Source organism: Thermobia domestica, chromosome 2 (assembly GCF_964235325.1).
Source record: "Thermobia domestica chromosome 2, izTheDome1.hap1.1, whole genome shotgun sequence".
NCBI classification, from domain to species: domain Eukaryota; kingdom Metazoa; phylum Arthropoda; class Insecta; order Zygentoma; family Lepismatidae; genus Thermobia; species Thermobia domestica.
The window spans coordinates 351,351,769-351,369,176 of record NC_137455.1 but is presented as its reverse complement, the minus strand read 5'-3'; the positions used below and the strand labels follow the sequence as shown (position 1 = coordinate 351,369,176).

General features: G+C 32.8%; 1 protein-coding gene across 3 annotated transcripts in view; it reads right to left on the bottom strand.

The window, feature by feature from the left end:
- Positions 1 to 17,408, bottom strand: part of drpr (multiple EGF like domains draper) — an 81,587-nt gene that overhangs the window by 5,683 nt on the left and 58,496 nt on the right. For 2 of the 3 annotated variants that reach the window (XM_081749260.1, XM_081749262.1), the window contains 6 exons: positions 15,634 to 15,810; positions 13,913 to 14,023; positions 13,311 to 13,517; positions 12,349 to 12,525; positions 9,150 to 9,206; positions 1,368 to 1,538 (listed from right to left, as the gene is read on the bottom strand). In XM_081749260.1, the coding sequence (XP_081605386.1) occupies positions 1,368 to 1,538; positions 9,150 to 9,206; positions 12,349 to 12,525; positions 13,311 to 13,517; positions 13,913 to 14,023; positions 15,634 to 15,810 (900 nt within the window). The remainder of the gene's footprint in view (positions 1 to 1,367; positions 1,539 to 9,149; positions 9,207 to 12,348; positions 12,526 to 13,310; positions 13,518 to 13,912; positions 14,024 to 15,633; positions 15,811 to 17,408) is intronic. The other variant, XM_081749261.1, reaches the window with a different exon arrangement.

Genomic DNA, 17,408 nt, shown 5'->3' with positions numbered 1-17,408 from the left:
TTCTTTCTTTTCTTTTCAAAATCATTAAAATGTAACATATATCGTTGTTCGGCGGGGTATTTCAATTGATCTTTGCTATAACTCTATGATGTGGGCAACTGAAAATTATTAGTTCTCAATAATATTACAAGACTAGTGCTTGTGTGAAGTATGACTCGAGATATTCGCTTCTTATACGGCTATACATTATTGTAAGTTTGTATCATCTACAATTTTTTGAAATCCACAAAAATACGCAGCAAGTTTATGAACAAACTAGATATATTGCATTGTGGAGAAAATATTTCCATTATTCTGAATAAAAGTAGTTTATTTCCACGTTGGATGGTTCCCGTTAGTACATGTTCAGTCACAAAATGTGTGTGACTATTCACAAGACCGGATTTTCTCAGTAAGGTGGTTTCCAATAATAATGTTTTGTTGCCTAATGATTACAAGTAATGATTTGTTATCTATTTGTTTCAGTGTAGTATTAGTATATTTCTATGCTTCGTGGTGGATAACAGTTTCCGCGGGTTTTCTCGGCGTTTTCCAGTTCCCTCCCACATTTTTATTTTACCAATTCAACCAATCGTTCATTTTCAATAATCACCCGCCTCCTTTAACCTAAAGGGTATAACAGTGGGTCGTTAAATAGAAAGAAAATAGTTATGGAATACGCAGAAGAAGTAGAACATTTTCTCGTAGAAACATATCTATATAATTCTAACACGAAGTACTAGCAAGAAACAGACAAAATGCAAATTTCCTTAATCTATTTGTAATGTAAACTGCTTCAAAAGCAATCTTACCAATAAATTCAAAAAGGTACAAACAGAATACAGAGAAAGGAAGATAAATACCTTTCGAGTTGATTTCTAAATCTAGCTATCCCCAAAGACTATAGTCAGATTAATACTGTGCGCCGTTAAAAATCGCGTTAACATCTCAAGGCGTGTTTCTATCCCCTCCCTCTCAGTTTTTGGAACTAATTCCTGAGGCAAACTGTCATGTAAATGTGCAATAGTGTGTAGAGCATATAGTACTTTTACACACCATCATGTGAATTTTCTGTTAGCTATACAATATATCAAGAATAGGGACAGAACAAGTAGTCTCCAATGGAAGTATTAAAGTTTATGTTGTGCTTAAACAAACTTATGATTAATTAAACACAACATTAAATAATCTCACTTTTCTTTATGTCAAGTATAATATGGAAGTTACACATGGATTTTACAACTGCACAATAATTTTTATAGTAGAATATGTGATTTATGTTAAAATATCTTTATTTTTTTCTCTCGAGAACATTCAACTTGTATTACCTCAATAGTACAAATAAATTAAGATCAAAAGTGGAGTTATGCGTTTGATATGATACTCACCTAATTCCTTGGATGATCCACTTTCCTTTTGTTTAATTTCATCGTACACGTGATCCAGCTTATTTGGATCTCGTAAATCCTCTATGCTATGATACACATTCAGATTCGGATTGCCAGCGTTTGCTGCTCGATTCTTGAAGTCAGGATGTTCATACTCTAATCCGTATGCACCTGGAAGCACAAAAATATATGTTTTTTTTTTTTAAGGGAATTAATTGTATTTATAGAGAATAAACACCATCACCAGTCCCTTTAAAAGGTGATATATTTCATTCAATGCATAAGCAGTTGCTAAAAAAGAAAAAAAAAATCTAATTCCGCAATCCCACCAAAAAAAATCGAAATCCATAAGCTGGGGTCTTCTGATCTGTAAAAGACCATTTATATAAACATGCAAGTCTCCTATCAGTGATTCTAACTATTTACAAAATAATTAACTTTGCTATCATCTAATATTTACATATCTACACAGATATCATGTACACATATATACACGTTTTAATTTTTAGAAGTAAAATCAGTAGACTTAAAAATGCCAGTGTTTGTAATACATTTTGTCTTTGGTTTGGTGTTTTACTATAGAATAAAAGTACCAATATATTTCCATACTCCCATTCTTGCTTTGGAACTACGTGTAACAAATAATAGTGATAATAGAATGTTACCAAAGAAAATTCTTAATCATAATCTGTGTTACAGTTTCGGCAAGATACTACTGTCTTCATCATACAGACGATGTTTGGAGAAGACAATAATATATTGCCGAAATATATTCCAGTAGTACAATAGTACAGTAATAAGAGTTTGCTTTGGTTACGTTTTATTTTTATTCAGGTTATATTTCTGAATGGTAAGATTTCAAATAATTTTGAGTTTCAAAACTGTAAGGAAACAACATTCTACGTTGTATAAGGTTAGTAATCAAATTAAAACGTTAGTATATTTAAACAGATATATTGGCTTAATTGGAGAAAGCATTATACCCAAGATTAAATTCATGCTCTTAACCTTATAACTGTTTTAATCCTGTGTTTTAGTGTGTCATTTGTGTTTTCTATTTTTAGTTGCTTCAGAAATTTTATTAGAATAAAATCTGACTCTTGAAGACGTAGCAGTTTATCTGACTACTTGTGCTGCATTCACGCAGAGAAAGTTTGGCTACACTATTGTTATCTACAGAACTAATGTAACTACTTGCAGACAAATTTGACTGTAATGCAATACTATTTCGAAAAGACTGAAGATATTTTATGGTAATGTATATTCTAAAAATATGTGTCGGGTATAAAACAAAACAATAATCAGATTATTTATAAAAATAATAATAATAAAAAAGCTTGTTAACCTTCCGAAAATTTGTAAATTTCGCTGTGCAAGAAAGTTAATTTATACCTGAGATTTTACAGATAAAGTATTGATTTGTTTTTCAGAAGCCAGAACAAAGAATTTTAAGAGATTTACCAGTACTGTTAAAAGTGAAGGTTTTATCACGCAAAGAAAACAAAGTAGTGAATTTTTCTGAATGAGCAATAAGTTTGCTTACTGTAGAGCATTACCATTTATCTGAGTTAAATTTAGTCGTACCCAGACCAGATTATAGAAAACTAATTAGTATTTTTAACAGTACATACAGATAAGTATGTAATGGTCAAGTGTCTTTCCTAATAAGCACTTACACAACCCTACCGTTAGAAGCAATGCTCAGTAAACGAAAGAGTACCAAGATTTTATGATTATATATATATTGCTCTCGGAAAAGCTGGCGAATGTTATTTGTAAACACGTCACTACCAGGAAGACTCTTTATTTCTGTATTTCTGTTCAGCGTATCATAGATGCCGTTAGTCGTTAACTACTAGTCTCAGTGTTGAAAAGAGGATATTCAATTGTAAACAGCCAAACAATAGCAGCTCCGTTATTTGTTCAGTCGAGATGGTTTTCCTATAATTGTACTTCATTTTGAGAGAAGTGAATCTTCAAAGTAAATTTTTCCGAAAAAATACGTAATACTGTAGAATAGTTAACACCTTCAGCATAAATACAGAGTGTTTCAAAATAACACCGACAACATTTGGAAGGTGATTCCTGACACCAAGATAAGACAAAAAGTATAGACCAACCCGGCTGCACAATCGCTTCCTTTTGATGTTATAGGCCGCCGAAAACATGAAAAAATGAATTTTAAAAGGTCCATAGCTCCAAAACTATGGAACCTACCGTAGTCGGGTCAAGACTTTACTTAGGAACTAATATGTACGCTATCCAAAAATAAATGTTTTAGAATCCTAAGGTATTCACAAAACAATTTTTATAGAGGAAGTTTGACTACAGTACTCTCCAACTATGCCTCTATAAAAATCGTTGCAGAAGTCACAGGATTCTGAAACTTGGATATTTTGATAGGGCACATACAAGTTCCTAAGTGAAGTCTTGACCCGACTACAGTAGATCAGGTAGTTTTGGAGCTATGGACCTTTAAAGTTGATTTTTTCGTGTTTTCGGCAGCCTATAACTCCGAAAGGAAGCATTTGTGCACGCAGGTTGGTCTATACTTTGTCTTGGTATCAGGAATCACCTCCCAAAACGTTGTCGGTTGTTTTGAAACACCCTGTATACACAATTCGGAATTAATTAGCTTCGATATGACCTGCAAATTGTTCTAATTTCATGTAGCAATTACTAGAAGCAACTGCTACAATAATACAAAGAAAACATCTTTATACTAACAATACATTATGCGAAAATGTCATTATTTGTGAAGCCGAATTATTATTTATTGTTTCCTTGGTAGCAACAGTTTTTCAGTAATTAAAACTTCGGAAAGTACTAAATCAAAATCATTCTTATTAATGTTTAGCATGCTCGAAAAAGTACTATTAACATCCAGAAGTACATTAACAAGAAGTCCCATTAAAGCACTTGTCGAATCATCTTTAGTCTTACTAATATTTTGACGGAAAGCAAGACAATTGAACGAACTAAAAAGTTAAGGGTAGTCACCATCACCATTTTTATTTATTTATTTATTTTTATTTAATGTTCTTTTAAATAAATGTTTCCTATAAACACCCAATTCCTGAAAGAAAATTAGTTGGAAGCTGCATAGAACAGATTGCTGGATTTTTTTTAATGCTACTATTTGAATGATTTTTCAGTGTTAAGTATTTTATTCGTGTTTCCTTTAACCTGATTTTCTTTTGTTTAAGTATTTCTGTTATCTAGTATCCTCTTCTTAATCCTCAGTTGTCTCATTTTTCAAGTCAATTACGATTCGCATCTTATATTTGCATAATAAGGTTATTCTACCCCTAGATTTTACAATATAATGAATGCTTCTTTATTTGATAGGACATTCTTTAATCTACGGCAAACCTCTGGAGGACAGACTCGCTACCTTAGTTCCTGATTACTTCATTGGCCGTTAGTATCCATGCAAAACCGCGCATTCTTTTTGACGTAATACCCTTTCTACCGAGTATATCATGTACTCTCATCTTTAGCCTACAAAATATAACAGTAATTATTCGTCGAAGAATTCGGCGTTGAGGGAAAGAATCAGCAGTATCTCAAGGTATCATAATACTATCCCGAGGTTTCACGATACACCAACTGCATATCCAAGTGTTCTCGTTGGCCAATTAGGTAAAGAAAGTAAAGTTAATTACGTAAAGAATTATTGGGCCTGAATTAAAGAAAAGTTGCGAGGCTGAATTTGGATTTAAAGGGCATCGGAAGTATCACTGTCCATCTCAGCGATCCCGAAAACTATGGATTCGACACTAATATCGGTCATTTTCGATCATTTTTATAAATCTTCCTCTCCTCCCCTAAGTTGCACCATCAAAGTGAAATGATAGTCATCCCACGCCCGAACCTCATCTATGATGAAAATTTGATCGAGATCGTTCGGGTAGTTTAAAAGTTACAAAGTCACTTTCATTTTTATAATATCTATATATAGGTATCCATTAAATAGGCATCTAAGAAATAGAGGAATTTCCTTCTTACACTATGCTTTGTGACAGAAAACTACATACAATTTTCTCCAGTTATAAAATTATTACATCATAATAAATAACTTTGAACTATTACAGCATAAATCGCATATTGCATGACCTCCCCCCTCCCGAAATGGAATTCGAAGCGAAGAAATCAAGCAGTTTTGCCCTTTTAATATATTCTGGAAAAATATTTTAATGTATTTTCACCACATCCAGTTTTAATATGGACACAAGGTTATAAATACAATCTATGCTTGAGAGACTGAACTGATTCTAGGAAACCGCTTAAACGCCTCCACCCAACCAAAAACTTCCTCTAAATGCAGTTTACTTCTATCTAATCTCTTTCAGGAATTGAAACTCTGCCCCATTCTGAGAAATTTTCTTTGAAACCAAGACCACCATTTCTAAACACATCTAACAGCTCCCCAGAAGTCTGTACACCCAAAATCCAATGTTAACTTCTTACCTTATACTCCAATACCTCTTCAACATTAGAATGCAACAGGAAGAAAGGAACTCAGTTTGTATGTAGGTTTGACTGGAAGCTTCTTGTTTATTTTTAATATCACTTATAGTTCTACATTTTCTTTTCATTAACGTTTTAATTAGTAAAATTACGATTAGTAATTTCCCCATCCCATTCTAATATAAACTTAATTTATATATTACTATGTTTGTCAAATTTTATGTTACGTTTAACCTTTGCTGATTTTTTGTATTCTTTTACTATAATTATTTCTTCATTTATATTTTTAATCTATTCTATATTTATAATCCAATCTTGCTTTAGACCAGCTGTTTACATATACTTTTGCCTGGTAATATACGTAAAATACTTTGCCTAAAATTATACAGTTGAGTTTTTGACTCAGAACTTCTCTAATGGAAATACGCTATGTAACACTAACAAATATATTTCGACAAAACAGTTAAAAATTCTCAAAGTATGTTCGGTAAAATATTAACCGCATTCCTGAGAGCTTTATTTAAAAAAAAAAAAAAAAAAAAAAAGTCTGCTTTCACATAACACTAGTTTAGTACGTTTAAATTTGTTAAATTATAAACTTAATGCTATATTATTTTCGACTGGAGACTAACATACTGGAGTAGAGTCACTGTAAAACTAGGTATAAAAGTAATGTTCATTAACATTAAAGTATGATTAGAAGACATTCTACGAGGGTCACTCCAAAAGATTGTTTTTTTTATTATTATTATTATTATTATTATTATTATTATTATTATTATTATTATTTACTTTATTTTATTTTGTATTCTACGTGTTTGCTATTTATGCAGTATATAGACGCTTCAAACCCGCTCCCTCGCGTGACGCTTTCGTAAGTGAGTCCACTAATTACGGAGTTTGAAAGTTCTTTTAAAGGCACGGCTAACGTATAAACTACATATTCACGGATTCAATTTCGCTAATATTATTCGATTCTCATGGTCTTTTGTTCGTTACAGAAAGCTACAAAATTTATAACTGAGATATTAAAAATTAAATTTGGAGTTACGCAATTTAAATTTCTTGGCCAGATTTTACTTTTCTCTGTAAATATAAACTTGTTTCATTAGTCAAACTACCAAATTATGCAAAGGAGCACAGCAAATTCATAAACCGAAAACGGTTTGCTCTGGATAACTCTTCCAAGATGGTTGCCCCTAGTATACAATCTTATTAAAAGAAAACAGTAATATCCATCTGCCTCACTTGTAGCTCTTCTACTAAGTTTTGACACATCCAATTGCAACATACGGTTGCTAGAGACTAAGAATGTGTGCCTTAATAAAATAGAGCAACGGGTGATCATAATCGAATAACGTCGAGATGTTCTCATTTTTAACAAGTATAACATTATCAAGTACAGCACACAAAGAACTTACAGATTTCGATTAGAAATCTAGATCTATTACCTGTCATGCTGTGTACATCGAATCTATTATCTGTTCTTTTCCATATTTTTGTGGTAATGAACTTCAAAATAACTTATTAAATATTGTAACTATTTTTTTTCTGTACAAGTTATACTGAATTAAGCTATCAGTAGAAAAATCACTACTCATTACGTTTCGAGTCTGTACCAGTTCCTTTTTCAGGTCATCCTCTTTTCTCTAGATTTTCGGTAAGAAGAGGTTACTCTGACGAAGGCACTGTTACAGTGCCCAAATATAACGCTTCGTGCATGCTTATCTTATCAGTAGAATCGGTCCACTGGAACTTGTACAGAGAGTTGAAAAGAAGGCGGGATATACACTTTTTAAAAATGCATATTTTATTGTCTTTGAAAAACAAAATATCGTAATATATAATAAAATGTAAGTTATGGATCTGACTTTTCATAGATTTTAGTATGATAATAAATACGACAAATAGAAATTATTTTTGCATATATTTAACAATAAACGCGGATTTTCTCTTCCTATGTTGCTTTATTTTCTAATTAATCTTTGTGTTAACGAGATCAAGAATATCATTGAAAAAGTTTGTTAGGAGTTAATTTATTCTGTGTTCCATTTGAGGAGAAAATAGGCTGTGTTCTGACTATTTTGTTTTCCAGCGCACGAAAATTTAACAATGAAGATAAACTGTCTTCCAAAGACAACTTAAATACGCATTATATTCATCTTAATAACTAAATAACTAACACCCCAGCGACACACTCGGTAGGCTCTACGTGGGCTAGCAGACATTACTGGGAACTGGAATAATAGAAATTGAATAGTACGTTGGCCCAACGTGGGTATAGGTATATTAGCCAACTAACAATTTGCCGTCATTTGTCCAACAGTTTCTACTTCCAGGGTGTCTACTAAAATTCCAAAATGAAATTTCGTGACTTTTTCGTGACCTTTTCTTTCCCAAACCATAACATAAAATTTAGTAAAATTTAAGAGTGAATTTAGGTGCGAACTGGGCCGAATTTTCATGTATGCCATAATTAGAAGAGTGCTTTCCTTGCGATTTGGTAGCGTCTAAAGCCGACCATAGACATTTTTGGTGTGAATTTTGACCTTTTATAGAACAAAATTTTCTAGTCTATACTTATATTTGAACTGATTTATATATATATATATATATATATAAAATCGTGAGCCAAAAGCTAAATTTCTTTACTTTCATGACCGTTTTCTGATTTTGTGACTTTTCATGATTTTCGTGACCAATAGACACCCTGACTTCGAAGTTCCACAATTGTACAGACTACTTTCGTATGAACTTGGTTGGTGGGCAACGTTGGCAAAGCAAACATTTACAATATAGGGCCACCGCGGACAAGTTGGTTGGCAAAGCGACCAATTACAACGTAGGACCAACGTCAGCAAGTTGGTTGTCAAAGCGACCAATTACAACGTACGACCAACATTGGCAATTAAGTTCGTTGGCAAAGCGATCAGTTGCAACGTACAACCAATGTTGGCAGTTGGTTAGCCTACCGTTTGCAACTGTTGAGCCTACTGAAAATGCTGCTAGGGTAACTACGGATTTGTTATTAGAATTAAACGGACATAACACATTTTCTTATTATTATCTTTATAACATTATTTTTAAAAAAATAAACACTTAACACTTCCACAACACTGGCACAAACGCTATCGACAGGACGAGACTTGCATGCATTACAAAATCGTTAGTGAACACAGGTTAAGAAAAATAAATAAAAGTGTTCCACACTTAAATATCTATCACAAGATACGCATATCACTGTCCTACAGTAAGTATACAGCACAACGATTTTTTTTTTTTTTTTTTAGCAAATAAATTTATCCCCCTTGCCTGTTGCAGAATCCGCTGCTGGTGGTGGTGGTTTCTTGGTGGGCAATTGCTTGCGTCCTACGAACAAAAATAATACGCATCTTCTAAAATAACCACTCCATTCAATGTAACTTACCTATAGTTCAACCATGCTACGATACCATTAACATTAAAGAAAAAAAGATATTCTAAGAATTTTTACTTCATCTAATTAAATCTACAATGTTTACACCACAAGAATGTTATCTTTCAGAAACTGCAAAAATTGTACTATTAGTCATAGTTCAATATAAAAATAATCATTATTATCATTGTAATTGTATTAACATGCATTATTATTTAATTGCATGCAATTTTACTTGTGAAGTACGGTATATCATAGTTTTTACACTGAATCATATGATATAAATGTGATTGTTTCAATTAAGTATCGTATATAAAGCTTTCGTGCCTAAACACTTTTCTTGCCAATTTGTATCCTATTTAATTTACAGATATTCTCTTCCCATTCCATGCTCATAGTTCTCGGGACGCTTAGTTTATAAAACTGATGTTGTATGACACTTTCTAAAACTACAATAAATTTTTACAGTCTTCAAGAAAATTAGAAGCCGGTTCCTGTTAATGCTCAATTACCAATAACTTCCGAGAGAGAAAAAAAAAAAAAAATTGAATCCAGTTCATTTGGTTGTGAGAGAACATACAGTAATTCTCTTGTGCTCAAGTTGCTTTATTAGTTGTATTGATTTACAACAGAGGGGGAGTTAAATCTATTGTTGCTAGTGACTGCATAATCATATTACTAACAGTCGCAGTTTCAGCGTAAAAGGCGATATGTATAAAATAAGTAAATAAAGTTTCGACAGGTAAATAAGGAGGACAATGAAGTTATTTATTGTTATTGTAATTATTTCAATTGTATATGGCTTCACAAGCTGTATCTAGGAATTGATTATGTAAATAATATAAAGATTAAGACAGGAAGAAGAAATACCTTTTGAAATGCACGTTTCCTGTTTTATTTCTTTCCTTTTTCTTTTAATGAACTGAACCTTTCCTAGCGCTAAATATTAAGTAACTCTTCTTAAATAACCAGCTACGTAAGATGGTAATGCCAGCATTTCGGAAACCGAGTTTTTACTATTAGACGCAGAAAGAGCACGAGAGAAAAAGCATGAATTATATGTATACTACTCAAAATGCGTGAGAATAGTGCAACGATAACTTTTATGTCTATTTAGTTATAAGGTAATACGGACAATAGTCCGGTACCTTATGATAACAAAGCTTGTTTAAACTCGGCCAAACTTGTTTAAACTTGTTTTACGTATGCTGTTCACGATATAATAAGTGAGAAAGCCATAAGTGATTGAAGTGTATTTTTAATTTCTGTGAAATGAATGATAAATATTCAGGAAATACTAAGTTTAAAAGGAATAAAAATAATTTAATTTATTGAAATAATTATCGTGGTAAGTTTTCGTGGATACTAAAGTAATTTTAAACGAACTGGGACCCCAATATTTAATTATATATGTATGTTACAATAGGGAACTGAGGGGGTTTTGATTAGTTTGCATCAGATTTGGTTCTAATTAATAGTGTGTTCAACACAAGGAACCACTTGTAAGAGTTAGCAGCTGTCTGTATTAAATGAAATTATTGTTCTTAAAAATGGTTACTTCTTAGTAGGTTTTCTCAGTATCTGAATATTTCGCTATTATTTGCAAATAAAATCTTACGACCCTAATGACCTGATTTTTACGGTTTTGACTATCTTATTTCGTGCTTTGTATGATGTAGCTCAATTGCACGATCTGTTTGATACTATTACTGCATTTAGATGAGACATTGCACATGCCTAGAACTGAGACTCAGGTCATTTCTAACTGCTGGTCAGGTGGTTGTAGTTCCTGCTTAGTTTTCTGAAGTTTTATTTAAGTCTGATAAAATAGTGACGGCCCGCTTTCTATTTTTCACTGGTTGTTGGTTTAAGGTCGCCTCATTGCCTTTAAGTTTGCTCTGATATTGTCTGATTCACAGTTTTTGTACAGAATTCAGCTACTTCTTGTTTCATTCTGTAGAACTACCCGTGTCAACAGCCTGTTACCTGTTTGTCATGACTTTTTTTTTTGGGGGGGGGGGGTTGAATTTATTGACAGCCCTGACAACTTTCTTTCTTCACTATTTAGTTCAGTAGTCACCGTCTTTATCTGATATTTCTAGTACTCTTGTATTGACGTGCTAATTACGGGAAGACAGATTGTGATGGAAACTATCAAGTGTTAAAGAACAGGTCAATGTGCGTAAATGTTTCCCCGTGAACGCGAGTTTCAAGTCATTTGAGTTTAATTAATTTTCCCAAAAAATTGAGTCAGTTTTAGATTTCCATAATGAACTGAATAGTGGGATCGTAACTGTTGAAGTAATTGAAAAAGTATTTTCATCCATGTGGCCAAATGACCAATATATCATCGACGTATCTGTAAAACCAGATCGGTGGAAGAATTGCAAAGTCCAATACCTTATGCTCGAAGTTGCGACAGCAACGACTTCGTCTGTTGTACACAGTATTGTTTTCCACAAAGAAGTACGTAGATATAAGAATATGCCGATAAGTGTGTGAAGGGAATGGTGTAGTATGATAGCAACTCCACCTAATATATTTTATACAGAAATTTATGAATACCGAAACACGACGTCGAAACTCATATGCCAAGTTGTCAAATGAAACTCTAATCTTTAAAATAACCAACACAGACATGATGGCCAACATTGGATGAAGTAATAGTGTTAAGCTGCTTAGTGAAACGATACGTTGAATGGCGCTCAAAATCTATCTTCACATTGACTTTATGAATCCTTGATAGCACATAAAATTTGGGCGGTTGGCATCCGTGGGTTCAAATTTTACTACTGCTTTGAAATTGCCATAAAAGAAAAAAAAATTTTTTTTTGACTACAATTATTGTACTTTCTTCATAAATTTGCACGTGTCATTTATTCTTTCTTTCACAATTTTCACTTGTTTATTAAATGCTCCCTGTGCATCAACTTATCTTACCACAGGCTTCGCCCTATACTCATATTTGATCTGTACTTAACTATGTCTTTGAATCTTTCTACTTTTCACACTCGAATATGAAAACACAGCTATCCTGTAATTTCAGTGTCCCTGAAAAAAATAAAATAAAAAAATACTCTTTGAAAGATAACTTACCTTTCATGCTATCATCATCATCATCACCCGTACCTAATTTTTGCCTCTCTAAATTCGTATTGTTTTTACCACTCAAGTCGTTTCGAATTTTTACATTATTCAGAGGCAAACTAGCACCGTCATCTGATCGGGTCGTGCCTTGATAGGCATACACAGGATTATCGAAGTGATGGCGGTCTGGAAAGTAAATTTTAAGACTTATATCAAAAATTAATTAATGTAATTACTTGCTTGATTTAGTTACATCTATCTCAGCAGAACCATAATTATGTATGCGAAAGACCAAACTATAGTAATAGTGAATAACTAAAGATGACTTAAATGCATAAATCTTCCAGAATTACATTGGGAAGTTCGTTAGATACTCAATAGTGTAACTAGAATCGAGTTTACGTTAATAGAGAGACAATCTGGCATATTTTGTTAAGATTTTAACAACCAAAGCTTTTGTGAGCTCTGGTAATCTTAATTTGATTATTAATTTCCTGTTATGATTTCATCAATCAATCCTGTTGTCTTCGACTACCTGACACAAATTGCAAGCTTTGACTTCACAAAAGTTTATTTGAACTTAAAAAACCTACTAAAATCAGCAATAACGTTTTAAAATGTTCATCATCAGCTACACACACCAACTCACAAATTGGTAGGTGATCAAAATTTCAAAAGTTATTGCTGATTGTAGGGTTGTTTTTGAAAAAATAATTTAGTTTGAATACAGATTTGTGAAGCGGAAGTCCTTCATTTAGTGTCTGGTAGTCGGTGACAACAAGATTGGTTGTCAAAATCATATAAGGAAATTAACCATCCAACTAGGATTCCAAAAACAAACATACAAACAAAACAAAAGAAAAAAAATACGCACGCACGCGGACCAACCACACCTTAGACTGTGTTAATTATTATCCAGTAATTTAATGCTAGAAAACGCTGAGAAACACACGATAAAAACCAGTACTAACCTGGGGCAGTCTTTGGATCAGCTATATATTGCACTTGCGCGATTTCACACTTCAATCTTGCAACTCTTCTTCTGTAATAGAGTAACAGAGCAACTATGATTGCCACCAAAATTAAAGCCACTATTATTCCAGCTGCAACACTGCCAACATTTTTTCCTTCCCTTTCATCGACATTCTTTAACAGGATTTGGATATCGCAGTTATCTCCTGAAAGAAAATGCAATGGAAGTAATTAATTATTGATCACATACAATTTTGTAAGACTCTACTTTGATTTTATAAAGCATTTACACTAAGATAGCGTTTCTCAAATTGAAGTTCTCTTAGATTAAACATTAGTTTAAAAAAAAAAAAAATCAATTTAACGTGAATCGCATATCAGAGACTATAGCTGAGAATTTCAAATAAGTATACATTATTCAAATAATAGATTATACAGTTTAATAAGATCAATATTATACTAATTCTAATTGCTTATATACACACTATCTGACCTCCAAAAAAGCTATATTGTAATTTCTACGAAATATGTTTTTAAAAAATAATCAAATTTTTATCTACTCAATTATTGTAAACGTTTTAATTCAATACTCAAAACTCACCTCCATACCCATGTCGACAGACACAGCCATTAATAGGATGGCACAAGAAGTTGTCATTTTTGCATTCACACGGATTCATACAATGGTCTCCGTAGTAACCTTCAGGGCAAACTGAAAACAAAGAATTATTATTAAGATTAAGATATTGTTAGACACTAATTATCTAACAATAAAAACGAAGGATCTGAAATCATTATGATGCAACTGAACGTGCCGAAACGATTCTATAAATTATTTTGCATGAAAGTATGTTTACGAAAATTTGCAAAAGAATAGGCAATCCCGCAGGATTTCCTCAATGAGATTGGATAAATGAATGTCTAGGTTTTTACCTAAGTCAAGGCTGAAGTCAAATGGAAGGCGCCAGTAGCGATCCTGTAAATTCAACTTTAGGATTCGTAGTTTAGCCCTGTGTGAATTCTTATTCAGATAAAACTCCATGACTAAAACAGGACAGAAAATTTGACTTACGAATCGTGCTGTATACTTGTTAACATTGTATTGGCTTTTTTCTTCTTCTTCTTTAAAATCAACATACTAGTATGAAAAGTAGATTAATCATATTTAACACCTAAATAAGAGCGAGGAAATGATCATTCTAATTTCTAAGTTAGTCCGGCCGATATATATATTATTTTAACTTGAGACTGCAAAGTATCTCGAGAGCATTGGGAAAAAAAAGAAGAAGAAGAAGTAGTAGTTTGAAATAAAAAGGTTAATATTTTGGAACGGAAAATTTACCCGTGATAAAATTAGTCCCCATCCCACCTGTGTAAATACAATTATCGCCGCAGACTACACTTAATTGCACTGCCACATTTGAGTTATCTGAATTCATGCCGAATGCAGAACAATCTTCTGAAATTTCCAGAATTAGAGTATGTAAAAGAAACGTAGTCCGAAAAAAAAATTCCGTTCTCCAAAACTTGCCAGCCCGGGTCATGTTGACCAATGCGTAAATACGACCCTAATCAAAGGATTAAATTTAAATTTGATCGGTTAGAAGGGTAAAAGTTAGATTAAATGTTACATTGATGCGAAAAGTTATCTTAAATTCTGTAACCCTACTCAATAATGGGCATTATTATATTAAATATTAAATGAATAGCCTACTGTCATTTGAAATGATGTTCAGCAATTCAAGGCACACTCCGTGGGAAAGTGCGTTATTAAACTGCGAAACTAAGCAGGCATGTCTCTACAAAGTGTCTAGAAATAAATGTAATTTGTCGCAATTTCATCAAAATTTATACTTACATGTTATCCCTGATTAGCCACGAAACCCAATGGACTAACCGTGAAATGGAATAAAAAAGAAGTGAATCGCTAGTGTATTTGGACATTCACTGTATTCAAAAATCAACCTAAAATTATTTTATGTATCGCACAATCTACATTAGTTACACAGGGTGTCCAATTGTACCGACAACGTGTAGTTAGAGCCTCCAAAAGGGACGAAGAATATACAACTATGTTTGCAACGGTAGACTTAATGGCGTTTGAATTGACCATGTCCTAGTAGTTACCAAATACCACGATCGAAGTTTTCTTTCTGAATGTTTCGATTAAGAAATAAACAAATATAGTAAAATTTCTCTGCAATTTCATTAAAAGAGAAATTTAATGCTTTAAAAAGTTCAGAGTTATTCTTCTTATTTATTTATTTATTTATTTATTTATTTATTTGTAAAGAAACAAAAACTATTTTGATAAAAACTTACTTTCTGTACATTGTGGGCCTGTCCAGCCAGCAGGACACCGGCACATGCCATCATTGGGACGGCACTTCCCACCATTCAGACAGTTACAATGTTGCGTGCAGTTAATGCCGTAAGTCCCTGAAGGACATGGTGTTGCACACGACGGACCTGTCCAGCCCGGATAACATCTGCATTGGCCTGAAAAGTACAAATAACATATATATAAATTCTTTTTTTTTTTTTTTTCTAAAAGGGAAAAGATTAAACAAAATAGTAGTCTGTCAATGAGAGTTTAATTGTTGCAAATTGAGATGTTTTCATGCAATACAAGTCTCTCTCCGCTATAAATAAAAATTAAAAGAGAAAAAGCAAGCTTTTGAAAATGTTCATTCTAACAATAAGCAGCACTGTAGCTAACAAATGTGAAATTTGCCTAAGTTTTCAGTTACGATTATTTTTTTCAAGAGATCAAAAAGAATTAAACTATTTCTTTGTTGTATCTCCAGACAATATGTTCCATAACATTATCACAATGGTAAAGTTAGACACACTCCTCCCATGAATTCCAAAAACAGTTTTTTTTTCTTCTTCTTTCTCTCTTTCTTCGGTGTTAAATTATTATATGGCATTGAATTAGCAAAGCATAAAAATTATTTTAAAATTATGTTGGTTGGTTGGATAGCAGTCCTTATCACCATAAGACCATATGAAGCATGGACCTAAGCTTAACGTGGGATCCAATACGCATGAACTCCCGCCGAGAGTCAAAACCGCGAACGATAACCATTCAGCCACAAGGGAGCTTCCTGAAAACTAATACGGGTCTACATATTCTATAAATTTTATGAGATTACATTATTTTTTATATTATATATATATATATATATATATATATATATATATATATATATATATATATATATATAGTATGGCGCTAAATTCGTTGTACAAAAGCAGAGGAGTGATTCCTGAGAGTAAAACTAACAAAAAAGTTCCAATAAACATAGGGCGAAAACCCCTTCGTTTATATGTTATAGGCTGCCAAAAACAGGAAAAAATGAATTTTAAAGGTTCATAGCTCCAAAAGTATGGGACCTACCGTAGTTGGGTCAAGGCTTCACTTAGGAACTAGTATGTGCTCTATCCAAAAAATGCGTGTTTCAAAATCCTGAGGTGCTTCCACTACAAGTTTTATTGAGGGAGTTTGACTACGGGCCTATGATATAAAGTACTCTCCAACTACCTCCATAAAAAATTGTTGCGTGAGTACCTTAGGATTCTAAAACATGTATTTTTGGATAGAGCACATACTAGTTCCTAAGTGAAGTCTTGACCCGACTACAGTAGGTCCTATAGTTTTGGAGCTATGGGCCTTTAAAATTAGTTTTTTTCTGTTTTTGGCAGCCTATAACACGTAAACGATGGGGTTTTCGCCCTATGTTTATTGGAACTTCTTTGTTTGTTTTACTCTCAGCAATCACTCCTCTGCTTTTGTACAACGAATTTTGTGCCACACTGTGTGTATATATATATCCGGTCCATATTTATATATTATGCGCCTCTATGCTCTAAATAATTTGCCGCGCCCCCGAAAATGACCAATATTAGAGTTGAATTAATAGTTTTTGGGGTCGCTGAGATAAATAGTGAAGTTTTAATCCAATTTAATTTCAAGGTTATAACTTCGCTCCCCAGGGAGGCCGAGTTTCTAAAATTATCAAAACCAACGAATATTAGTGTTTAATTCATAGTTTTCGAGGGCGCTGAGTTTAACGGTATCAGTTTTCATGATGTTC